Here is a 26,546-nt window from a genome sequence, read left to right on the forward strand (position 1 = left end):
AAACATTCTTGCAAATTAAGTCCCCTTCCCCCTCCCTGCAAAAACTGGAGGGAAACATATATCTTAGAGATAGTATAGTTTTCATTGAGTTGAGTGATTTAGATTTCAACTTTTTGCAAGATAAATAAAAACCACATATGAAAAATTAAAGACCATATAATTCTAAGATACAGCTGTATATTCAAAGTTTATTTGATGAGAATCACTTTTTAATTGGCTGAAATATTCAAAACAAGGTAACACAAAGAGGTCCTAATAAAAGGTGGGTCTCACCTTTCATTAGAACCTCTTGTTTCCGGATACCTCAGCCATTTCAAAACCAATTATTAATTAAACAAACTTTGAATTCCTCTGAGAACTACATGCTCTTTCATATCATCATTTTTTTTAATCATAGGCAAATTACTCATCCCCACCCCCTAAAAAAAAAAGATATATATATATATATATATATATATATATATATATATATATGTGACCCACCACAACAAAAGGATCCAAAAGTCGCTGACGGCCGAGCCAAGAAAATCGAGTTTGAAGTCAGATCATCAAAATCGGTCAAACCATCAAATTTCTGTTGTTGGCATAATATTGTAGTCTAATGTTTCGTCTATCACCTGCTGAAATTTCGAAGCTAAATGATCGAAGGAAAGGCAAGTATTATCGGTTTTCTGGGCCATGATTTTGTGACTTTCAACAGAACAATAACGTGTCTGAAGATTTGGATTTAGCGCCGCAGACTGACTCCAACCCTAGCAATGAGGGGTGATCTTATTGGTCAGTGTGTGGCATTCTGGCTACTGATTGGTCATGCATAGACCGCTGGCACTAAGCTTAAATGAACATCACGGAGGTGGCAATGAGCGGACCTACTATTGTCAAGAGGTGAAAACTGTCGTACCTCCCCTTGATCACGATTGCGTCAGAAAGAAAACTTTGAAGGCGGTTTTCTTGCAACACTGATTTCCTAAACCACTCAACATGGTCTCATAAAATCATCAATATCTCCGCAACCGTGTACTTTAATGAGTCACGTTATATATGGAATTAATGCGGAAGAGTTAGGGAATAATGTCACATCATTTTCAAAGACTTTTGGATCCTTTTATTGTAGCGGGTCACACACATATATATACTAATATATAGATAGATAGATAGATAGATAGATAGATAGATAGATAGATAGATAGACAGATGGATAGATAGATACTTGTACTTTGCATGTTAATCAATATCACAATATGGTAAGTTATTCCACCAAAAAAAAAGAAAGAAAAAGGATTAAGCAATCTCAAGTTACAGACACAATCCATGAATTGAAAGGCAAAAACAGCATCTGAAAAAGGCTAATTGTTTGCTGTATGGGTGCAGCATGTAAAACACCTACCATACTCCCATTTCTAGTCTATGGTTGAAGTCTGCAGTTGAAAGACATAAAATCTTTGAGACTAACACCAACTCAGGCATAATATATCAACATTTTAAAAAATGGCAGTGGTGACGCAATCATCATTGTATCTGTGCATTTGTATACAGTGAATGTACTGCTCACTCACACATTGCATTGACATGGTACACACTTGAGTTGAAAAGCCTGAAATAAATTCTCCTGCCTTGGTTATGATTGGACGTAGGTATGTAAACCAATATTGGGGAAATTGTGCATGGCAAATGTGGCTAAATGCAACAGCTGAACTGCTCTAGCTACATTTCATTACATTCACCTGACATACTTTTCACCATAAAGTTTCCGTGGGGCAAATGACTTCTGGTTGGGGCAAGGACTTTGCGTAGATTTCAGACTTCAGACTTCACATTTCACACAGGCAAGTCTGTTACAAGGTCAGGCATTGCATTTTGCATGGCTAGAGCTTGGGCCAGTATTTTCCTCATCTAAAGGAAGAAGGCTGAACTACATGCTATGTAACCAGGCTATTACTTCTTGGTTTGGAAAAGACCCAAGACAATATGGGATACCACCAATATGCAAAGCACCACTGTAGAGCCCTGTCACATATGCACTCTGAAATGGCTCAGCTGTCTAGCATTGTGTTTTTGTTCACATATTATCCAGGTGTGCATTTTGCTTGTTACTTCTCTTTCCTTCAGTTTGAATATGGTGTGAAGTGTAGACAGGTTTTCAATTCGGCTGATTTGCAGCCGTTAAAGTCACAGGTCATTACCGCGACACTGCAATGTGCTGGTCACAGAATGATTAGCAAAGAAATCTATGCATTCCCCTGGATGAAAGATGAGACCTGGGTCCCATTTCATAAAAGATGCTAGGATGGCAACTTGTGTTGGAATAGCTACTTTCCACAGCAATAGCCAATCAGGAAGCTGGATTCTCGCCATTATCATGACAATTGTCATTCCAGCAAGAGTTGCTCTCATAGCAACATTTTATGAAAGGGGCCCTGGTTTGGTGCTTCTCCCTCAACTCATTCCTGTCACAAATATGAATGCTGTTCGTGCACTGATCTAGCGAGCATGACATGATGCAGCCCAGACCAGATCCAACCTCCTGAGCCATCCAAAATTGCATCTGAAACACAGCTGGCCTGCAGGTATTTTGTGCATTGGTGGTACCCCGATTTATGAATCAATCCGTCTCTTTCATTGCATCATCTTTAACATCTCTTGTAAAAATTGGTAGCATAAGGACACCCGCCATTAATTGTGGTGTCCCAGTTGCGCACGTTTAGCAATGCTAAATGCATGATATATATTGCGACAGGCATGAGCCGGTCAACATACATATCATGCATATGCCATATGCACATGCGCATGTCCGGCGCTCTGCTAGGTCAGATCGCAGGGCTGCCAACTCTCACGCATTGAGCGTGAGACTCACACATTTTGGTCCTTTCTCACTCTAAAAGTTTATTTCATTTGCATGCATTTCTATTGATCTCACTCATTTTGACTCCTAAATTATAGCATTGGCCTATGGGAGTCTCACTCTCAACTAGTTTCCAGCGTTGGCAGCCCTGAGATCGGTCTATACTAGACATAGATCCTCTCTCAAAAAATACATGAATAAATACAAAATAACACGCTAGCAAGCAGTGGCAAACTTCTTCAACCTCATTAAGCTGATCCTTGTATTTCAAAGTTCTGTTCACTCCTAGCAATGTAGCAAGTGCATTCTCTGGCCCCTGAAATGTGAACTTGCAAGCACTCCATTGTCTTCTTGTACCAAACTACGGATTAATACAACTCATGCTACTGGCACTGGGCCATCAATCTTTGGCTTTAAATGCTGGCAGATTTTCATAAAATTACAAAGAATATGAGTAAATAACGTAATATCAGAAGCATTGCACAAGATCTCATAGTATTTTCCTTTTTTTTCACAAAATAAAAGTAGTTTGCATTTTCCCATCATAAATACAGTCACAAATATTTCCCTCATATATGTTTTTCATGCTTAAATCTTTTCGTAGGCATTCTCTCTACGTGGATCGGATCCAGACCTTTTGAGTAGGGTCTCTGTCTCTGAGTTGTAAATGTACTCATCCTCATTTGGCAGCTTCAACTCACCCACTTCTCCTACATAACGGTAGTTGTGGGCAATGACGATGAAGAAGAAGAAATCTACCACCATCAGGCCAGCCAGGAGGAAAAAGAAATTCTCCAGGTAGCCGTTGTTGATTTCGTCTGGAAGCCAGGTATCTGAATGGCAGAAACGATTCGGCAGAATTATTTCTCTCAGGGTAAATGTCGCGTTTGCTTTGTTTTATTGTTAAAAGGCAACTTGAATACATTTTTTATATGAAGAGAGAATGTTTGGACCAATAAAAAATGCAGACCAAACCAAAACAAATTGCAAGACATCTTAAACCTCCACTGTATCATCTGCACATGTGGTCAATATGCCAATCTTGAAAGTTTCAGTGCTGCTATCGCTGAATGAGAGCACTACTACAGTTTGTGATGTGTATGTACAACGATATAAAGAAAATATGAAGAGAATTCCACAAAGTTTCATTTTATTATGAAAAGTACACGTTTCCTCGACTTGCTACCGACATATGTTATGGGTATTATTATTCCCCCTGCTTTCTGCCTTGACAGAGTGGGTTATAGGGTTAACTTGAGGTCCAGTGAGACCATATATATGAGCCAACATTTAGCATTACCATGCCATGTATCAAAGACAAGACCCAGTACAGATCATATGTGACCCTGCACCACAAAACGAACAAAAGTCGCCAGACATAGATCTTTAGTTAAGGGCAGATTCTGAAAGAGCAGACTCTAAGCTTTAAAATGATATATAACTCAATCCAAATGGACTCTCCTAACCTATCTAAATATTGGCAAGAAAGTACAAACCCTGGAAAAGTGTGAACTGAGAAAAGAGGCTCTGAAGGACAGGGTCTATTCAAGCGTCTAATCTTTAACAAGCCGAGCTAGCTATGCAATGAATGGAACAAATAACAGGATGATAACCACCAGAGCAACAACAATGAAGGGATTAACAGATTAGGCTGAAACTGTGCATGCCTTATTAACACATTTTGTTGATGATAAATACCAACTTTCAAAGCAGTAGGGTTATCTCTTCTAAAGTTATTGGAGCTGAAAGTGATGAGCATGGACAGGGTTTTTAAGAAATGAAAAGGAGACTCTTTGAGAAACACCTAATCGCACTATTCCACTAAAAGTGTTCCAGAAAAACTCCTGATAACCCAATTTTCTTTTTGTTTTATGATCTCAAACTTTAGTATGATGTAGAAGAAGACTTGCTCTTTCAGAAAATATGAAAAAGCCAAGATTGGCTAGGTTGACCTATTTCACCTATTTTGCGCTCTCACAAAAAATCAGTGCGTGCAACTTTTTGTTCGTTTTGTGATGCACAGTCACATATGTGAAAGGGTGATGTCTGAACCAGGTATCAAAACAGCTGGGTGAGAGCTCTGCAAAGTGGACCCCATTCTACCTCACACATACTGAAGTAACCTAAACCAATGACGCCGACGACTCTTTGTAGCTCACTGGGTAGGACAAGCACAAAGACAGCAATCAGCACCAAGTAGTCACAGTGTCGCTCACACACACACACACACACACACACACACACACACACACACACACACACACACGCACAGACACACACACATATTCTTGTAAAATGCTCTAACTGGGGATATGATAGTTTTCTCAAGTTAAACGTTCATATATCATTATATGTTTCTACAACACATGTATTTCTATATTCCAATAGACTGGCTTATTGAAATTGAAAACCATCAAAAAGAATATCAAAATCAAGTATAGAAAGTGAAAAAACAAGCTTCGATTGGTGCACGCACAACAATTAAGGATACGTGCAAACGTTTTAGAAATGTCCCAATCAAATAATGTGAAGTACTATTCGCCTGCAGTCAAATCCTAAATATGCACAACGGGCACATGCATTATCTACCCCTACTGTACCCCTAAGGGATGCATCTGTCGTTATGGTCAAAGATGGGGAGGGGCTCCTTGTTGGTTTCCCTTTGCATAATATGTGATGCTGTTTTTGTTGTTGTTTTTTTATTCATTTCAAGAACTCTTAACGGGCATGTGCCCGATGTGAAATGTATCCCTGGTCGTCTGGAATGACACACGACAATATCCCTAATTGAAGTCATTTATGAGAGCAAAAACGCACACACACACACATTGACGGATATTCCATCAATCATAGAAGCAGTCCTGCACAGCAGGCTTAGGCTAGGGTCTTACTGGATGATGCAGCATTGACAATAACGATGAGAAGGGATCCCAGGTAGCTCCCAAGACCAGTTGTCATCAGGAAGAGACCCATGATTATTCCCTGCATTGAAGCTGGCGCCTGGGAGTAGGCAAATTCCAGGCCTGTAGCACCCAATAATGATATTGATAAAATGATGAGAATTAATCAAAAATCTAAAACTGGATATAATGTCTTCAGTATCAAGAGCTGAATTATTGGGTTGAATAAATAGAACTATTAATACATAATGCATATGAATGTTCACTCATGCATATCAATAACAGCAATCATATTCCACATACTAAGAATCTTGCTATAGGATTGGTCAAGGGCTGATCACGTGATAAAGCGTAGTTTTGCCCATCACATCCACTGATCACATCACCTGAGAAGAACTAGGTCACTTGATAGTACACAGTGCAACGCACTTTCCCTTCAGTGTAGCGCGGTGCGTGCAGCAAATTCATTGTTTTGTCATCTATAAAGACAGCCGTTTGTTTTGCTGATCTCTGGCAGTCCATACAGTCTTAACGCGAGATGAGTACGCGCGAAATAAAAGTGTGTTGCACTGTGGACTATCATTTAACTAGGTCACTTGATAGTACACAGTGCAACGCACTTTCACTTCAGTGCCGCGTGGTGCGCGCAGCAAATTCATTGTTTTGTCATCTCCACGCACACGTAGCCTAAGCCCTAAGGATACCTAAAGACAGCTAAAACGGTTTCAGATGTGGAATATAAAGCAAATAATCAACTTTTAGTTTCAGGCAATGAGACAAACTATCACTTCCTTGGCGATCTGAATGTGTACGCTATCTTTCCTCAGCTGCGCTTCGGAAAGATAGCTACATCTAGATCACCTCGGAAGTGATAGTTTGTCCCATCACCTTCACCAACGTTGATTATTTGCTTACTATTACCTAGTTTCACTTTTATCATTAGATAAAATGGCTGAGATATCCAAAAACAAAGATGTCCTAATAAAAGGCAGGACCTATCTTTTACTAGGACCACGATGTTTTAACATCTTTTTACATATCTCAGCCACTTTAAATCTGATTTTCATCAAATAAACTTTGAATTCCTATTTGAATTGTAAGGCCTTTCATATTTCATAAGTGGTTTCTAATCATCTAGCAAAAATTTAGATGTGAATCCCCCATCTCAACCACAACTATATAATCCCTTTAAGCTTCAGTCTTTGTCAGCTTTCCAGCCAGACACTTTCCCACACTTGCCATTCAATAATCTCTTGCTCTTCATAAGTTAGCCAGTTAAGACACCAATGTGTGATAAACTCCACAGGCACTCACTGCACGAGTGCTTTTCAGAGAAAATACTTTCTGGCATTGCATAGATATGGGGGGAAATACTGAAGTTTTGATAATTTGACCTTGACCTCTCACATTGAGCATATGCACCCAGAAGTTGATAGGCACAACTTCATCCCCTCATACATATACACGCCAAGTTTCATTAGGATATCAGAAATGGTTTTTTAGTTAAGCTGTCCACAAAATTGATTATGGACAGAAGGACGTATGGACAGACAGACAGACAACCCGAAAACATGATGCCTCAGGCAACACTTTGTGGCAGAGGCATAAAAACACGTGAAAATGTTAACTCTGATCCCGATATGAATGTGACGTGCACGCATGCACATCTTCATTCATTACTGTACTCCATGATCGCGAATTTAACCACTCCTGAAATTGTCACAAAGTCCGAATTAGTAAAAAAAAACCTCGCTAAATATATAGTGCATACTGCAACCACAGGTACAGCACACCTGTGGGAAGCATTACCTGTGATACTCGTGAACACTTCGCTAGCTCCAATCAGAGAGTACTGGGGTATCTGTGCAAAGACGCTGAAATCCGAGGCATTGTACCACTTGTCTCCAACCATTTGCTCCGTCCAACCACCTTCACGCATGATGTCCTTCCTGACGTACTCTATGCCCGCTGCAACCAGCATTGACCCCGTCGCCAAGATCATGCCAATGCCTGGACAGAGTTTGATGAAACAAAATAAAAACACAAAGAAGAAAAAGATAGCAAGCAGCAGTGCATTCAGTGGTGTGACAAGACCTTGTATCTCAAAGTTTGGTAAAAAACACTTGTTTGGCTTAATTGTCAGATAATCAGTTAAGTGATGTCCCGTCCAAATCATAATTGTGTCTTACCCCCAAAATGAAGCCATCTAGGCTTACACTGCCATAGGCTGCCATGTTTTTCACTGTCCTGAACACTTGACATTCTTGATATATTAGGTTTTGCTGCCCTAACAGCAAGTGTCTTTCTCATATTCTCAGCACAAGTGATGGTAAGAGAGGACATCGACTCATCTGAAGCTAGTCTACAGATAATTTAGAGATTTTTTTCCTTCTTTTTTTTTTTTTTTTTTTTTTTGGGGGGGGGGGGGGGAGAAACTACTAAAGGACCGAAAATCTGTATATTTGATCGGGATGGGGGGAGGAAGGGGAGGGTTTAGTGGGGGAAGAAGATGAAGAAGCGATGTTGAGCAGTAGGAAAGAAGTGTACTATTGACCAACAACTGGGAGTACTGGACGAGGCTGGAATACATAAACATAGGTTGCCCATACCAATTCTCTTTAGCATGCTAAGCGGCAGGCCAAGCTTCTCAAAGCAGGGGTAGATGAAGCGGTCCACAATCGGAATAAGGATGAGGATGATGATGACGTTGAAGAGATTCAGCGCAGCAGCGGGCAGCGTAAACGTCCCATATTTGAGCTTCATCCTCTCTGCTTGCAGGAGATATGTAGAGGACATCTGTGAGAAAGAGGATGTAGTTTGGTTTGTATACCCGAGTACAGTACAAAGTGAGGTCAACAGTCAACAAAATAAAATTTCAATTGATAATATGACAGAATTTGACGCACAGACACCAATGATGAGTATACAAGCATTTCCTATGGTAGAGCACATAGGATATTAAGCAGGCTTGTGGCTGATCATTCTAAGTCTGTGTTATTCCTCATGCATGCTGAAAAGGCTCTCCAGCAGTGACAGTCTGCAACTATTACTGAATACTTGTGTTGAGTTTTTTTGTTTTTGTTTGTTTTTGTATTTGTTTTTTTTTTTTGCAACTGATTGACAAGTAGCAATTCATTGGCTCAAATATGCACAGGTTGATTGATCAGTGTTTTAGAAGTATAATTAAATACTCACTACCACTGTACACATTAATTTAGAAATAGCCTTACAATAATAATTATTTTTTCTGAGTTTTCATAAAAATAAAGTAGGAAAAAGAAGGATAAATTTGAGTGACAAAAAAAGAAAAGTACTGAGTAGGGAAAAAAATGAAAAAAAGTAGGAAAAAGTAGGAAACAAAGGATCACTTGAAAGTCTGTGATATCTTTGTCTTTCCTGGTACCTGGCTGTATATGGTCCAGTAGATGATGATGGGAATGAAGATGGGAATGATTCTGCCCAGGTTCTTGACGTCCTCCACATCGCTGTCCTCGTAATGTCCACCCTTTGACACCTTGGCTCGGTCAATGCAGCTGTCCAGAACTTCTCCCTCTGGCGCGGGCTTTCTGCACTGTGTGGCGCCCTCGTGCGTGATCTTTATCACGTCGGTCAGAACACTCCCTGTGAGGGCGAAAGTGCGGTAAATATCCATCATGCCTTGCCTGTGAGAATGACAGCTACAGTGTAGTTCACCTTCATGCAGCATGGTAAATTTTCTTTTGAATTGTTGCACAGGATATGTCATATCTTGTATCAATGACTAAGAAATATCCAACACTTGGAACATTTGCAGATGTTTTCTCTCTTATCTCATGCATTATTTTGAGAAATTATTAACCCGCTGAGGATGGGCTAATTTTGCTTCAACACGCATTTCCTATAGGCAATTGCCCGAGTATACTCGGGACTCATCTTCAACGGGTTAAGCAGTGTGTTCAAAATAGCAGTTTGGAAAAACTTGCATAGCACAAGACATGTACATGTGCCCCAACAACTTGAACTTGATACTTGTCAAGAAAAGTATAGTCTTATGACATCTATTATGAAACCAACTATGAAACACTGGCTTTTGTAAAACTTTACAGTTGTACCAACTTCAAAAACTCAAGAATTAGAGGCAAACCATAGTGCAAATATGCTGTTATTTTCACGTAAAGATAATTATTTTCGCGAATGAGGAGATAACAGACATTTTCACAAGATGTTGTTTTTGCAAATTGACACAATATACCATCATATAAAGTTCATTATTACCCTAACGCATGGCGACACTTTGGCGTGTTATTAAATTTGCAGTCCAACACTGATTCATGAGTTCGCGAAAATTAAACCCTCGCGAAAATAGCAACTTATACAGTACAATGGCTACAGGAAGGTGATACAAATGTCACCAAAGGATGAAGGGCTCCACCTTGTGGTGGAAGGGTGAAGTAGCTGCTGCGGCTCGCCACGAAGATGATCAGCGAGAGGAGAATGGAGATGGCGGGTATGGTGAAACCGAGAGCGAATCCGTACTCCTGCTGAACGTAGACCACGAGGGAATACGCAATACCTGAGCCCACATTGATGAACCAGTAGAACCTAATATAGCAAGGAAGAAAGGAAAAGTGTTGATACCATGTACCAATAAGGAGGTCTGATTTTTTTTTTCCCTCCACATTTATTCTTCTTACAATTAAGAAACAAAAAAAAATAATAAATGGGTTAACAGTGTTTCAACCCTTTCAAGACCACCACAGGAGAATGCCATTGATATTAGGTACACACAGGTTGTACACAAAGAGAATATAAGCTCACTTTTTTTTACAAGTCATATATGCAGTTTGAAGACTCTAAACTGGATGGCTCCCAATGCTACCAGCATCTGGCATTAATTGAGATGGGACAATTGGAGACAGGGACAGAATGGAGTGAGAATCAAGTGAAGGGTTCGGAAGTCAATGGGAGGAGAAAGATTCTAAAACCAAAAAGGGGGGAGGTGAGGTGGAAGGAGAAGGTTGGAAGATTATGGAGGTAAGAGAGAGAAGTGATGAAGATTCTCCATTACTGCAACCTCAACTTCCAGCTCACCACTGCCCTCCGACTATCACTATTTGCCTTATTTACACTCTCCCTGTGTCGTTTCCCTCCTTCACTATCCTCTTCCAAGCATTTTCTTCTATTAAACAACAGTCTTTTCAAGGACTATATACACATGGTATTACTGCGAACCTCTCTTCCTTAAAGATATGTGCATGGTGACATCAGAAGCATTCAATGGCGAAAAACTACGAGCTGATTAGAAGCCTATATCATGTAAATGGGTGACGTCAGCGTGCAATATCCAAAACTGATCGACAAATGGGTTGCACACTCAACAGTGACAGCATGCAATGGTAGTTTTAACAGCATGTAACAAGATGAGCAATCAACCAATTGGATCTCTAGAATCTTTTTGGGTACTGTACAAGCTGAAATTTTCGCGTACAGATATTTTCGTGAATCGCTACTTGGCGGACATTTTTGCGTGTTGTTAATTTCGCGGTTATGAGGGTCTAAGTGAACTTAGTTAATCGCGTGTTGTTATTTTCGCGGTTAGAAGGCAATTCGCTTCGCGAAATTCGCGAAAATAAAATCACCGCGAAAATTTCAGCTCGTACAGTAATGTATAATGACTCCTGCATCTTTTAAAGCAGAGGCATTAAAAAACAATAATGAAAAGGACAAAGAGAAGGAAATTGTGGAAAAGTGAACAGAGGAACTAAAACAAGTAATTAGTCACAATGAAGAATCTTTAGACCACTGATGGATATTCTCTTTTAAGGCAACTTATATCAATATCATTAACAAGTTAATTATGAAACAAAACAAAAAGGAAGTGTGAATTGCCATGCCTGCACTTTATCACTTCCAAATGGCCTGCTCTAATTACTTTCTCCGGAACATCAATTGTTGACAAGTGAGAGAATGTACTCATAAGTTTCATGATTTTAAAAAAAAAAAAATGAAAACAAGACTCAGGATTGATGCAATCTAGGTGTTCCATTATCAAAGTTTGTGTATCCTGCTTGTATAACAGATTATGTAAATTCACATACATGAACAATGTATTTACACTGCTGTTCCAAATGTGTCAGTATTTCCCAACACAACTGTGATCAAGTATACAAACTGCATTATCATCTAGTTACAGAAGGGTTCTCAGATACTTCAAAAGCCCTGTGGTGGACATACATGTAAAAGGATGACAGGGTCAACACATCAAATCCTCGGGACATTTTGCCGCAAAAATTGTAATCTTTTCATCATTGACTTTGCACCTCTAAATTTCACAGCATATCTTTACATTGGATGAAAATGGGATGGAACTAGATGAATTCTTTAAATCTGTTCAAGGTAAGAAAGACATTTTCACGACTTTGCCAATTTCAGAAATATAAGATATGAACTAAGTTTAAAATTAAAAATCTGTTTGCCAAATCTGCAGACAAACAAAAATAGTCAAAGTACAAGACAACAAAGGACTAAAATCACAGAAAACTTGTCTAGCACTGTGCTTAATGAAACACTAACAATCAAAAATGATAAAAAAAGGCACCAAATCATCCAATTGTAGTTTCTGGGATCTGATGCCATCAGAGATTATGCTCACCATCTAGATCATTTCAAAAGGATTTCAATCAAACAATTAAACAATGGCTTCACCGACGCCATGATCTACAAGACTCCCAGGGTTAAAGATCGAAATGTGGCACTTTGACCTTTTGGATCACATTAAAATATTAAGCAAACTCTGTATAGACTGTAACTTATGCACGGATAGCAGGGAGAGAATAAATAAATTTTATGTCCAGATATTGCATGCACACTCTGAGAGTTTACGAGGTTCTTTCAAAGAATGTCAAGAAAAGGCAATTAAAGCAAAGCACTGGTTTCTAATGGTCATGTGATATTGCAATCATATTTCATTTTTGCTACTTCACTGCTTTGTCAGCAGCAAATCTAATACAGAAACAGTGAAGGAGGAAGTTAAAATCAAAGCACACGAAATCACTAACAGTTTTGATAGAACTTGAACAAGTTTAAAGAGCACTTCATGAGCTTGAATAATTCCACGCTAGGCTCTATGCCCATCTGGTATTAAAGTTCATACTCTTTTCAACCTTGTTTTCTTTCATGTTGTTGTTGCAGTTTCTCTCAGGGGCAAAGAGAGATATAGCACGTGACAGATGATAGACAAAGAAAGGGAAGGAAGAGGAGAGAAAAACAGTGATATCAAACCGATGCTCAGTCTTCAAGATACATTGTACTACCCTGTTCGTGTTCATTTCACTTCCAAAATTCTTCCTGGTCTTAAAGGTCAGTAATGCACACTTTGCTTCTCCTCGCTATTTAAGTGCTTTCGACAGAAAATACTCACAAAAGTGAGATGCTTGAGTATTAGTCGATAGATGGTCTGCAACAAGAGTCCAAAGCTTGTCCTAATTTTTTTTTTTTTTGAAAATCATTCATAGGATTGCTTTGTCATGATAAAAATATGATAATCATGTTTGCATATTTACACAGTCATTCCTTGGACTATACTGACAAAGCAAAAAATCAAAGTAATGCCCATCAAACTCGTAGTGATTTTGTATGAAGGGAATTAACTTTAATACTATCAGGAGGGGTGGGGGGTTTGTGTTCTTTATGATTGGTGATCTAGTGGCATGATTGGAGGTCTGACAGGAAGTAGTACTGACTTGCAAAGCATTATGGGTGTCTTTCACAGAGATGGGTACTCTCTTTCACTTTACATGACAGCATATGAAATGTGGCAGACATGGAATTATACATTGTCTTGACATATCCTGCCTTCATATGCATTACTTTACTACAAAGTAGCCTGTTTTTATCTGTAGGCAACAACAACGAGCTGCTTGTACTCTACTAAAACTGTTATCAGGTTCAAACTCTACATTGATGGCATTTAGCACTCTCTGGAGTTAAGTTTACATTACAATGGGAAACCACTGAAGACAATGACTGTATTTGAACTACCTAGGATTTTCAGTTTTTAATGCTTATTCACAAGGTCTGATTATTTGCTAAAAATAAAAGTCTGATGAATCCCTGTCAAGATTGATTGCAGTGTAATTTCACATCAATGTTCCCATTGACTTTGACAAACAGAGTAAAATGAGACAAATGAAGTGGCAGAGTTTTAACCAAGACCAGACATACATTGTACGATGGGAAAATTATGAAGCTCTGCAGTCTCAGATGTTTTCAGTGAATAGTAATACTGGGTCATATACAAATATGGTGATGATGACGGTGGTGATGTTATCAACTCAGTAACAATTCTCGTCTTAGTTTGTGCATAACAGTGATGTTTTCAGTTGAAGATTTAACTTTAACCCTTGCCCCTACAACTTAAGTCAGCAATGCTGGGTTATTGCCACGACGTTGATGCCAGTTTTCCTTTTTGATTTCATGTCAAAACAGTGAACTTAGCAAAGACATGTGTGAAGGCCACTGGAAGAGTTACATGTACAGTATGAGGTGATTTCATCACTATCATCTTACATGTATATAATTTCATCACACCATAATCACAAACACATTTAGAGTTAATTAGCTAGTTAGTTAGTTAGTTAGTTAATAGTTAGTTAGTTAGTTAGTTACTTAGTTAGTTACTTAGTTACTTACTTAGTTAGTTAGTTTGTTTGTGTGTTTGTTTGTTTGTTCATTCATTCGTTCGTTAGTTAGTTAGTTAGTTATTGCCACGCCACAAAATTTTTGAGTGAATTTGCCTTTTTATGTCATGTCGAAACAGTCCACAAAGGTATGGGTCAATGGGAGAGTTATGAGGCGATGTCATCACTATCATCTTCTAATTTCATCACGTCATAATCACAAAGACATTTAGACCTTTACAAGTACTTTTCTTTTCTGATAGCTCTGCTTCAGATGAAGCAATCTGCCATTTCGTTTGTTTAACCCGTTGAGGACGATTTGATTTTGCTACAACACGCATTTCCCATAGATACATGCCGAGAATACTCGGGACTCGTCCTCAACGGGTTAATCTAACTCTAGGCACTAAAACTAAAGATGATACTAAGAATGTATCCTCTCTCAGGTCCTAAAAAGAAGAAATTTAGATATGTTTTACTGCAGTCTCATATATAAATCCATCAGTACTTATGGTCACCATCCTGTTTGTGAATAACTTTCCTTTTACTTCATCTTGGCAGCCTTTCATGAAATATTATATGGTGTGATCACTTGTCATATTCTATTCTAATTGAGTCACAAGGTCACTTATGTCTAAATGTCCATGGGATTCTTTTGAAATGTGATCAGTATATTTGATCCTTCTCTAGTCTTTTATGTCTTTTACTTCCTTGTCTTTGAACTTTAGTTTGTGTTAGGTCTCTGCTGGCTTCTCTACTCTTTCTAATTCATTATCTCTTTATCAATTTCTTTTCTTTGAACAGAAAATTCATAATTTCAGCAACTGTATTACTTGCAACAGAAAACTTAACTACTCATATCTTTTGTTGTTGTTGTTGTTGTTGTCGTGAGAAACTCTGGCTGCCTTGTAATTTACTTTTCAAGTTTTGCAAGGGATCCACATTACACATGCTTTGCTTTTTTAGTTGACCCAGCCCTTTATGTCAATTGTATAATTCCATTGTATGGTTCTCAGTGTCATGAGTTGTTTTCCTTTGTCACAGTTTGGGAATTTTTTGTTTTGTTTTGTTATTGATAATGTACATAGGAATAAACATCAAATTAATTAATAATTCAATCCATCAAGGTAAACTTGAACATGTTGCAGAATGGTTTCCAAAGTCTGCCTGCAGCATTTTTTTGATATTTTCATTATTATTATTATTATTATTATTATTTTTTTTTTTTTTTTTTTTTTTTTTTGGGGGGGGGGGGGAAGAAGATCAATTTGTACAATGCATGGACGGTAAACCTCTATCCCCATCCCCTTGCCCCCTGCCAGTTTAATCCCACATCTGAATAACTTGATAGGGCATCCCTGAGACACCCTCACAATGCCACCTAATCTTTGTTACTCAACTTAAGCATCATTTGCATAAGGCTGTTAATTTGCATTCCATGTAAAAGAAAACAGCAACAAACAAAAAAGTCAAAACCTTACATCAAAGCTGTGTGAAGAAATCAATATGCAACTTTGAAGGATGAGTTAAAAATAAAAATGACATACACTGTAATGGATATCTTTTCACTTGAACCTGATACACAGTCAAGTTTGTATGTGCATGGGTGTGTGTATGCATGTATGTACAGTGCATGTACAATGTATATGTGTAAGTATTTGTTTCAATTAACTTTTGTTGATTGCATTTATTGTTTGCATACATTCACGATGAATGTTTTACACTGTCAAATAATAAAAATCAAAATGAAGATTATTGGGAAAAACAGGTGTGCAAAAAAGCAACATAATAGCAGTACTAATGAAATGAGGTAAAAAAATCACATGACCAAGATGTGCAGATTTAAAGTACCTGTACATTGCCGTGTATCTTTTTACATAAAGGCCTAGCTTGATCTCACTACACTACAGTCCTGTGTTACTCTTTATCTGCTGACTTTGTTCAATTTTCCAGAGATAAAAAGGCTCTTTTTTCCCCCCCAAATCAGGTAGTACTACATTCCAAACATCTCAAAACAGCAAGAGAGCAATACGGCACGGCACAGATGTAGTTCAGATCCATGTAGTCCAACTGTGAATGATAGTTTTGTTTGTGGATGAAGTCACTATTAAGAGTACAAAAACAACTACCCATTAGAACCTTAAATTGATAGAGAAAGAAGGCAAAAACTTATCACTTCCGGTAGAATCATGTGTCTACAAACATTGCCAACTTTTAGCATAGTTGAGACACTATGACGGGATGGGGGGGGGGGGGCGGACATTAGGAGTGAAAGAGTGGAAGAGAGGGAAGAGTGGGTGTGTCTCTGTGTATCACGTGAAGGGATGTTTTGCTGTTCATCCCTATACTGTATATTTTGCACGGTTGTTATTTTTGCAAATTTCGTGCATCATGTGCTTTTTGCAAATTTAAGAACATGCAGAGATATTAATTTTAATCCTGATATGAATGCAATGCTAACACACACACATACACAAACAAGGTGTTTGATAATACTCTACCCCACAATCACAAATTGTACCACTCGTGAAGTTGTCTGGAAGACCCAATTCACAGAATTATTATAAAAAGGGAAATAATAAACTCGCTAAATATTTGCCTTTATATACTACATGTGTGACCATGATCGCATTTCACTTTACTCACATTACTTGCATGAATCATTTCCTTTGTAATATCAACATTTGCTTTGTTAGCATCTCTCACTGATTCATTGCATGCATCCAAATTGCCTTTTACACAATGTAAGTCCATGGGCAATTTAGTCTTTTGACTGCAAGATAGGAATACCTCAATAAAAATACCATCTACCTTGTAGCTATCTACCAACCTATCAACACTACGGAAAGGAATATCTGAATATGAAAGTATGAGCCATATTTACTTTCAGAAATTGCATGAATTGTAAATGCCACAAATGACTTTGGCCTCCATTAGTACTTCCAGTGGTAGTGGTTTTTTTTTACAGATGACATGAGAGTGTGATACACACAACAACAAAAATTAGCATGCAGGGCAAACAGCACTTCATTTCACATGATCTCCTTTCTGGCATATATCATATCTCCAACAAAAAATTAAAGAGAAATATTATTACTGAAATCACCAATTAAGTGATCAGAAGTGAATTTACCAATTGAAGAACGTCTGCACTGCCTCCTCCCCCGCATCACTCATCTGCTGGGCGCCGAATGGACCGACATTCGACTTGATGCCTCCTGTTCCCACGGCAACAGCCAGGAGGGCAAATATGAAGAAGCCCTGTTTCTGGGAGTTGGACAGCCCTACCTCCCCATCTGAAATCTCGGCAAATTCTATGGAAATTACTGGGAGTGTCACAGCACCTAAACAAGCAGCAATGAAAGAAAATATATGTTTCAACATCAGACAAAAAGTATTAAAAAGCATATAGAAAGAGGAACAAACACAACACAATTTAACTTCGGGAGTATACATGCATGTTACAGAAATTGAATAAAAACAAAAATGACCACAGGAAAGTTCCAATATGGTTCATATGCATGCAATATCTGAAAGATTTTATGGTCTCTCTTCCTATGTTATGTCTGATATAATAAATCAAAGTAGTTCATCAATGTACATTGGGGGAAAAAAAGAAGAATTAGGCCTTTAATCACTAATTGGTATTGGGGTACTATTTTTTCAATGTCAGTTGATAGTGTACCTGTGATGAGACAAGAAACAAAAGTGAAACCTTAACTTGTGACATGAGCATCGAGGTCCCGTTCTTCCTCTTTCACATAATGCAGGTTTGTGTGGTAGCTAGTTGGTATGCATTCACATGCCAGGCAATTAACACTGTCTCGCTTTTTATAGCAAAAACTTGGCAGTGGTTTTATTATGGAGCAAACAAGTCATCCTTTTGGAGGGTGGTACCGGTAATGTCAATACCTCGTGACCTATGAACAAACACATCAAGGCTCAGACCCTGAGACATCCAGTACTTTATTTCTGTGCAATGAATGTGCCAGTGATGATAGAGTGTAAGTAACAGTGTCAATACTTTGCCATCTTGAATGAATGCGAATGTACCCCTTTGGGACACAATTTCATTGCAGGATACCAGAAAGTATTACTGAAGGAAATGGACTTGAACATTGCCAGGAAATACCATTGAAGGACAATGAATGGGATACCCAAAAGTATATGAGTTTGGGCAGCATTTATTTCTCTCTTTTTTTTAATAGGAAATTGCATAATATCACATGCATTTATTTCATATTGAATGACACTGAGTGGGATTCCCAAAAATTTTATATGAGCTGGGACAACATAGTTATATTGGACTTGTCTTCTGACTCTGTCATTATGTGGCCCTGACGGCTCAGGGACATCATCTGGTATACCAACAGAGATTTTTCTCACTAATGCTCAAATATACAGTGGTTTATCATTTCATGGAAGTGGCAAAGAGATTCCCGACATCCTCTACAAAATTCCTCATTTCTCTTTGACCACTGAAGCAAATCGAATGGGGTTTTCTGTAAGATGTGGGCAATGAGTTATAGTTTCATACCCTGAATTTGTATTTAGATTGATTCACTATTTTTAAAGATATCATTGCGGAGGACCCCGTTGTAATTTTTTTTGCCCCCTATCTTGACATATAGCATATACAGTATGTCTCCCCCCCCCCCCAAAAAAAAAAAAAAATACAATTGGATTTTCGCATTGTAACTTCTGATATGATGAAACTGTCTGAATGCTATATTAGGGTCTAAAAATATAACATCTTACCTATATTTTGAAGAAAACCCCATTCAATTTGGTTAAGTGGTCACAGAGAAATGTGGATTGTTGCAAAGCATGTCATGAGTCTGATTCTTCCACGTTTAGAACTTGGATGCTCTTTGAACTGCATATTAATGTGTGAACACAATGGACAGAACTTGGAGGCAAGGGATTCCTGACATGCTCTACAAAAAAAATCATAATTTCTCTTTGACCATCGAAGCAAATCTGATGGGGTTTTCTGTAAGATGTGCGTAATAAGTTATAGTGTCATACCCTGAAATTGTATTTGGATTGATTCACAATTTTTAAAGTTATTGTTGCGGAGGGTTCCATTGTATTTTTTTTTTTTTTGGGGGGGGGGGGGGGGAAACAGGATAGCAGTGGCAAAGAATTGCAACTGGGCGAGGAGTTCACTGGCATGATCCTATACCTATAAAGTATATGAGCAGACTGCCATAGATGGTGTTGTATTTCCCTGCGACTGCGTCTGCGATCCAGCCCCCGAATATGGGCACGAAATACGACGTCCCGGAGAATGCGCCAACGATGACAGCGGCGTTGGCGCTGGTGTAGCCCAGCTCATTGGTGCAGTAGATCACGAGGTTGCCGATGATGCTGTAGTAGGTCAGCCGCTCACACAGCTCACAGAAGAGGATGCAGAGCACCACGCGGGCTTTGCCGCTCCGAAAGAAACTGGGAGAGGACCCTCCCGTCCTGGGGACCGGTTCCTCAAGGTCGCCATTGGGGCACGGCTCTCCTGACATCACTGCTTATCCCAATGCATGCAGTGTTCTTCAATTCCTCTCACAAAGTCCTGTGATTACAAAAGACACAATGAATAAAGGGTGGCAAACCATCACTTACGAAAAAAGAGAGTCTCAAGTGAATTTTTATGACTTCATGATCATCAAACTCTTTCTCCTACGTATTTTCCATATCATGTGTTGAACTTCACTGAAGGTTTCTCCAAACTCTAACTCTTAGTTAAACAGCTGGTTGTCTTTACAGCAACCTCTCTCTCTGTTATAAATATATTTTGTTTTATAAATATGTGACCTCCCAGCTCAAAATCTGCAAAAAGTCATAGATTAGGATTCTCTGTACATGGACAGTCATATGGGTTGACCGACGCAAATTTTTAAAGTTTGTTTTACCTGTGAGAGTACTCTTCTCTCCACCTTCTGTCAAAATTTGGCTGCTTAGAACAAAGAACGAAATCAAGATACTACATTTACAGTTTTTCTGGACTTTTTATTATCTTTTCAGACAGACGCTGCATTCACTGGGAAAGAAAACATATTTTAATTGATACTCCTACCCAGCACGCCCGAGTGACCGTAATTTTTAATCCCCTTTTCTCTCCTCTCAATGAAACTGCACCTCCCAACTCTCTCTCATTTCAATCACATTTTAAATGGGTTAGAATGGTCCAATTCTAACATGTTATATTGACCATTTTAAAGCTGACTCTTTTAAACTATGCAGAAAAGTGGAAATTCATAGTGGCCTACTTTTGGTTCTACTTTTGGTTTTGACTGCATGGTCACATATGTAGATGGACATTTCGGCAGACCATAACAGGACAAGTCCACCTTCATATACATATATGGATTGAGAGAATGCAGAAATATCAGTAGAACACATCAGGGAAAGTTTGAGGAAAATTGGACAATCCATTCAAACGTTATGAATATTCTAAGTTTCAGTGTCACCATCACTAGATGAGTAAGACTACTACTGCTTGTGATGTCATGTGCATAGAATGATTTAAGCAAAGTATGAAGAAAAATCAACATATTTTCACTTTTCTAGCATAATAATAGAGCACTTGACCTGCCTCTTTCAAAAGGCAGGGGGAATGATATTACCCTTAACACATGTCAAAAGCGAGTTGAAGATATGTGCAACTTTTTCAAAAAATTGAATTTTGTGGAATTCTCTTTATATTTTCCTTGTATCCTTGTTCACGTGACATCCTTGTCCACGTGACATCATACACTGTAGTAGTCTTCTCATCCAGCAGTGACTGTGCAGAAACTTTAGCAATTCATAACTTTTGAATGAATTGTCCAATTTTCCTCAAACTTTCACTGATGTGTTCTATTATTGCTGCATTCACTCAATCCTCATTTATGAAGGTGAACTTGTCCTTTAATCTACACGTACAATGTACATGCGTACATCGTACTTGGGTGTGCTGTGGCATAGTGGATATTAGACTTCCTACTCCCAATCAGAGTACCCGAGTTTGATTCCCGCTCAGTGCCTATATCCTTGGAGAAGATGATTTTACCCACAATTATGTTTCTCTCAACCCAGGTGTATAAATGGGTACCCGACAATGCTACAGTAATAATAATGGCAGGGCCCTTTAGTAGAGCAGTGGCAACACAGAAGAGGCTACCCTGGATAAAGAAGACCTCCTCCTCTTCCTCCTCCTCCTCCTCCTCCTTCTTCTTCTGTTGTTATTATTATTATTATTATTATTATTATTATTACTATTATTATTATTATTATTATTATCATATATATTATAATTATCATCATCATCATCACTATTAACACTATTGTTACTACTAGTAGTAGCAGAAGTGTTAATGCAAGAGTCACTGCATAACTTTCAAATTCAAGATTCATGGTAATTGGTATGCCACTGGTTTCCCTGTTCAGTTTTATCAACCTGTCAGCATCCATCTCAAATTGTTATCAATGATAATGTTAACAGGAAACTTCCATTGTCACTTATTTCATTTTGTATAAACATAACTATACACAGCCCTGTCGCTGTACACAAGTGTAAATCAATACTTACACTTGTGTATAGCGACAGGGCTGTGTATAGTTAGTATTTATAAACAATGACTGCACCTCTGTAATTTTCAACTTTAGGAAGTTTAAGACAGACAATGAAGGCACATACAACAGCATGACCATAATTTTAAAGTACGCTGCATGTGTATACTTCTTAAGATCGACTACACCCTCCTAGATCGGAGTACTTTCTTTCTTGGTTCAGATAATGTGTACCAGTACCCTTTATCAAAGCTACATTGTAGTTTTCAGTGAATTGAGATCAACTACTAGTAATTCTCCTAGTTCCTATATTGCATCACTTATGATGCGGTCAGCCTTCCTATTGGACTGAGGTGCAGTACATCAAGTACATTCATTGGACTTTCTAACTTCACAACTGTGTAAATTTAAGTCCAATATTTACAATATGACTGTAAAGTTTAGATTTCTAGATGCTGCTGAAAAGCTTTGCAAAAACTAAGTGTCTAGACTCTCTCTCATAAGGCTAACATGCATGCCACATCATGACATACATTACATAATTGCATGTCCACAACTATATTATAAGAAGAAAAAGCACATGCAGAGCATTCTGCTGTCCTGAAGACATGATCTGGGCCATTATCTTATATACACTACATTGTCTACAGGTGTACATTATTATGAATTATAAATTTTGTTATATAATCACAATATGTATGCTGTGACTGTCCTGCTTTTCCAGCTTTCCTTTCACAATTTGACAAATGATCGAAGACCATGATCTTCAATCTTGGCATCAACTGCCATAAACTATAGTTTATTACAGGACGATAGAATCGAATTCCGCAAGAACCAACTGGCAACAGTTAAGTAACAATGAATGCCTCATCTGTCTGGCTGGTGGGGTAAGCAGATTTCTTTAGCAATCCAGTGTGTTGCAAACCCGCCTGCGGGCCTGCCTTGCACGCCGGTTCAAACGACTGACCGATAGCGATGCCCGTGCGACGGCGCACAGTGGGCCAGAATGAGCTCAAAGTGCGCCAAAATTATATTCCGTGGTTTCTTTTTATCCAAATTTGGTGTCTAGGGGTAATTTGGGGCGTAGAATTGATTGAACATAATTTCAAACTCATATGACGTCACTGTGATGCTGTTTTTTCATTGGCTACCAAAAATCTGTGTAAATGACGAGTAAAGCAATGCAAATCCTAGGCTGTTATTTTTTTCTTTAAAGATTAATATTTATCTTTTCACATTCACTGACACTGCTTATATACTACCATTGAATACACGATGCTTACATGTCACAGAAAGTGTGTAAACATTCGGGTTTCGTTAAAAGAATCGAATTTATGCTGAAAGTTCCATATTACACACGTACTGCAAAATGATACTGTTGTCCATGTAAACTAGTTACAAAATAAGTTTATGATTTATGAACGCTGTACTTTTGGGTGAATTTATTCACTTTATTCTAGCAGGACATAAAATAAAATGTGCGATATAAAATCAATCTCCGATATAGTTCTTATCTCTCTACTTCATAATTATAACCTTAGGCCTATGCCATATCAATTCATGATTACAAGCGCAAAAACCATTTTGTCTAATTTTACTGGAAAAATAACAAATTGTGAAGTCAGTAATCAGGAAAATGAAAGGTTATGATTTAGCAGCCAAGAATGAATCTGCTGTGTATAAAAGTTTACTTGGAAAAGCTTTTTCTTTTTTGGATGAAAAATTCATCGGAATCACTATCATATGAAATTATTAATTCATCCACGTTCCACAATGATTTTTTTTTTTCTCATCAGTCGTCGGAAGCAAAGATTTTTTTTTTTTTTTTTTTTTTTTTTTTTTTTTTTTTTTTTGCTTCCGACAACCCATAAAGTGTATGGGAGCACAGTCTGATGAATCCGACTTGTATTGGTCGCCTATCAGGTCAATGTCAGACATATCAGGCATGATCCGATGAGGCAAGATCGTCCGATGAGGATCACGCGAGCAATGTCTGACAATCACCTGCAATCGGATTCACAAACTGCGATCCTATACACTTTGCTGAGCGGCCGGAAAGCAATAGACTTTGTTTCCAACGAGTAATCGATGATAATAAAATCTCTGTGTTTTGGTGTATAACGTTCTATCTGCATATGTCAAGAGTAGGATCGAAGTATTTAGGTGTCCACACAGTATGTAACGCAGTGGAAATAGCTATGTTTACAGTAGTGGCTATGACAATTATGAACAATAGGCTATATGGCCTCGGCTATGTGCAATTATGTACTCTTTTATCGTCTGAGGAGGGGTCTTTTAGGTGCCAGACTAGCCCTATACAATCTGTTTGCCTCTTTTTCAGTGTAATTCATGTTTCTGTGCCTTTAACGTGCGAGAAAAAAATAATAAATTTTACAAAAATGCCGCCCTCATGCGGCCCCGTATGATATAACAGCATTCCTGAGTGGCTGCAAGGTCCAAAATAGACGTAATGTGTCGCGGAAAATCGGCTCTAACACAAAAAGTGGCAAAAGGTGGCAGCCAAATCTGGTATCAGCTTAAAGCCGAGACATCAAGGAATGTGGTGGTAATAGAATTTAGTTGGAAATCCGTGGCAATCTAAACTTTTCATTAGGGTATATTAAAAAGACAAATAATTAGCCTCTTTTCCAGGATATTTAGCGTAAAATATTCATGAACATTAAGTTTCTTTGCATTTTTATGGCATTCATAACGTAAAATGAATTCTGAGAAATATGTGGGAGAAATTACAGGTTGATATCTCAAAAACTACATGTTGACATTACTTATTTATTAAAGAGGTTACAATTTGCTTTGAAACTCTTAAAATATTGTATTTTGCTACTTCAGGTAGGAAATATACCCCTTTAATGTACATACCTGATTTAAATATTTCAATGATAAATTCCTCAAAGTATTGCCTCTCAAGGGCGCATGTCAAAAATTAAAAAATCCCAGGTGCCCAAAGTGACTTTTGGCGCACTTTGGTATCTCTCTGGCCCACTGTGCGGCGGTCTGAGTTGAGCGAAGCCCGCACATTCATTTCAGCGTGTTCCCCAAGCCGGGTGGATTCCCTATAAGCAGTGACAGCTCTACACCCACCACCCCAAACAACAAAAAACACACAGAACCAACATGCAACAGTGGGTGAAAACCCTAGTAGTACATTACAGCATTCCTTACTGATTCTTACGGTTAGAAACCACAAAGTTATTCGTACCCTCGGATCTCTTCTTGTTTGATCTAGATGGTCGGAGACCGTGTTCAGCTTTTCACAGGAACTCACACAAGCCGTCTCATCGTGCGCTCGGCCGGGGTACCCAACGAAAACAAAAACTATCTGTCTAGTAAAAGGTTACGTAGTATTCACACAATTTGTGATGTGATAGCGATTTCAAAAGGAGAGTTGATCACTGAACCTCTTTATGTCGTAGCTGACTAGGTAGATGAAATGTGGAGTGACCCATGTTACCACCGATGCTTTTATGTTGGATAAGAGAGCTCGCTCGTCGGCGCGGCAAGCATATATCATTCGACACTACTAGTAGCTGAGGCCGGCTAGGCCAAAACAAACTCTTTGTTTCCGTATCCGGGCAATTACCCCCAGAGGGCAATTACCCCCCGGCTAAATACTGGTTAGTGGTAAGGTTAGAGTTAAGATTAGGGTTAGGGTTAGGTTTAGTGTTAGGAGTTTGGGTTAGGGTTAGGATTAGGTTCAGGATTAGGATTAGGATTAGGGCCAGGGGAAGGGCCCGGGGTAATTGCCCAGGGGGTAATTGCCCTAGACCTTTGTTTCATTTACGCCAGTCATGTGATGTAGTATCGTATGTATGCACAAGGTAGATCGTACTTTGCCTGATGACTGAGCACTACTTGCAACGAAGCCCCCCCCCCCCCCCCCCCCCGTTTTGCATAGTAGAAAACCCCACATGATGATATTCAAAAGTATTCAAAACAATTATGTATAAGTACTCAGTACATACCGTATTCAGTACATACGGTCCAACGGCCAGCCCAGTTCTGGTGCCACTTCCGGGTTTCATCATCTAAAAAGCAATAGGAAAAAACAAAACAAAACAAAACAAAACAAAAACGCCTTAAAAAGGGCCTTACCCGCACTCTAGATCTAAGCCCTATAGCTGTTTTTTTCTTTCTTCTTCTTCTTCTTCTTCTTTTGGTGCCACATGCTTCCGGGGTAAGAAAAAAAAGTGTGTGGGGGGGGGGGGGGAAGGGGGAAGGGAGGGGGGAGTGATTGATTACTCTAGATGTATTCCTATGTATACTAGTAAGTCATGGGGGGGGGGGACGTCCCGCCGGCGCCCTGCATTACAAAGATGCTAAATGCCGCGGAATGCACAGGTAGGAAAGGGGGCGTGGTGTTACTCTGTCTTATTTATTGTACATCTGCATGGCCTCACGCAAGAGGATCACTGTATCAGGGAGGTGTGAGAGAGACCTCCCTGACTGTATGAGGCACTTTATAAACAGTAGACATAGGAACCCTAGGCAACTGATTGAAACCATTGATAAAGATATGGAGGTATGAAGAGGGGAATTAACCGTGTTGAAAGTAATGATATTGTAACGAGCCAACCTCGT

At 38.7% G+C, this 26,546-nt stretch overlaps 1 protein-coding gene across 1 annotated transcript; it reads right to left on the reverse strand.

The window, feature by feature from the left end:
- Nucleotides 1–3,295: 3,295 nt before the first annotated feature.
- Nucleotides 3,296–25,386, reverse strand: LOC139739560 (solute carrier family 15 member 4-like). The gene is made up of 9 exons (XM_071650164.1): nt 25,168–25,386; nt 19,585–19,968; nt 17,533–17,743; nt 10,154–10,323; nt 9,146–9,363; nt 8,352–8,538; nt 7,552–7,752; nt 5,734–5,865; nt 3,296–3,675 (listed from the first exon to the last, which is right to left on the reverse strand). The coding sequence occupies exons 2-9, from the start codon at nt 19,916–19,918 to the stop codon at nt 3,431–3,433; spliced, it is 1,698 nt and encodes a 565-aa protein (XP_071506265.1). The 5' UTR covers nt 19,919–19,968; nt 25,168–25,386; the 3' UTR covers nt 3,296–3,430.
- Nucleotides 25,387–26,546: the final 1,160 nt, after the last annotated feature.

The sequence above is a fragment of the Diadema antillarum genome, unplaced genomic scaffold (genome assembly GCF_040938485.1).
Source record: "Diadema antillarum isolate AM-2024a unplaced genomic scaffold, OU_Dant_1.0 seq00000807_RagTag, whole genome shotgun sequence".
Taxonomy (NCBI): Eukaryota; Metazoa; Echinodermata; class Echinoidea; order Diadematoida; family Diadematidae; genus Diadema; species Diadema antillarum.

Excerpts from the sequence above, each read along its gene's own strand:
- LOC139739560 (XM_071650164.1), bottom strand. The coding sequence starts at position 19,918 with ATGTCAGGAGAGCCGTGCCCCAATGGCGACCTTGAGGAACCGGTCCCC. Across the intron at positions 8,539-9,145 it reads ACTGGACCATATACAGCCAG|ATGTCCTCTACATATCTCCT; the intron begins GTACCAGGAAAG and ends TCTTTCTCACAG. Across the intron at positions 5,866-7,551 it reads AGTGTTCACGAGTATCACAG|GCCTGGAATTTGCCTACTCC; the intron begins GTAATGCTTCCC and ends TGGGTGCTACAG.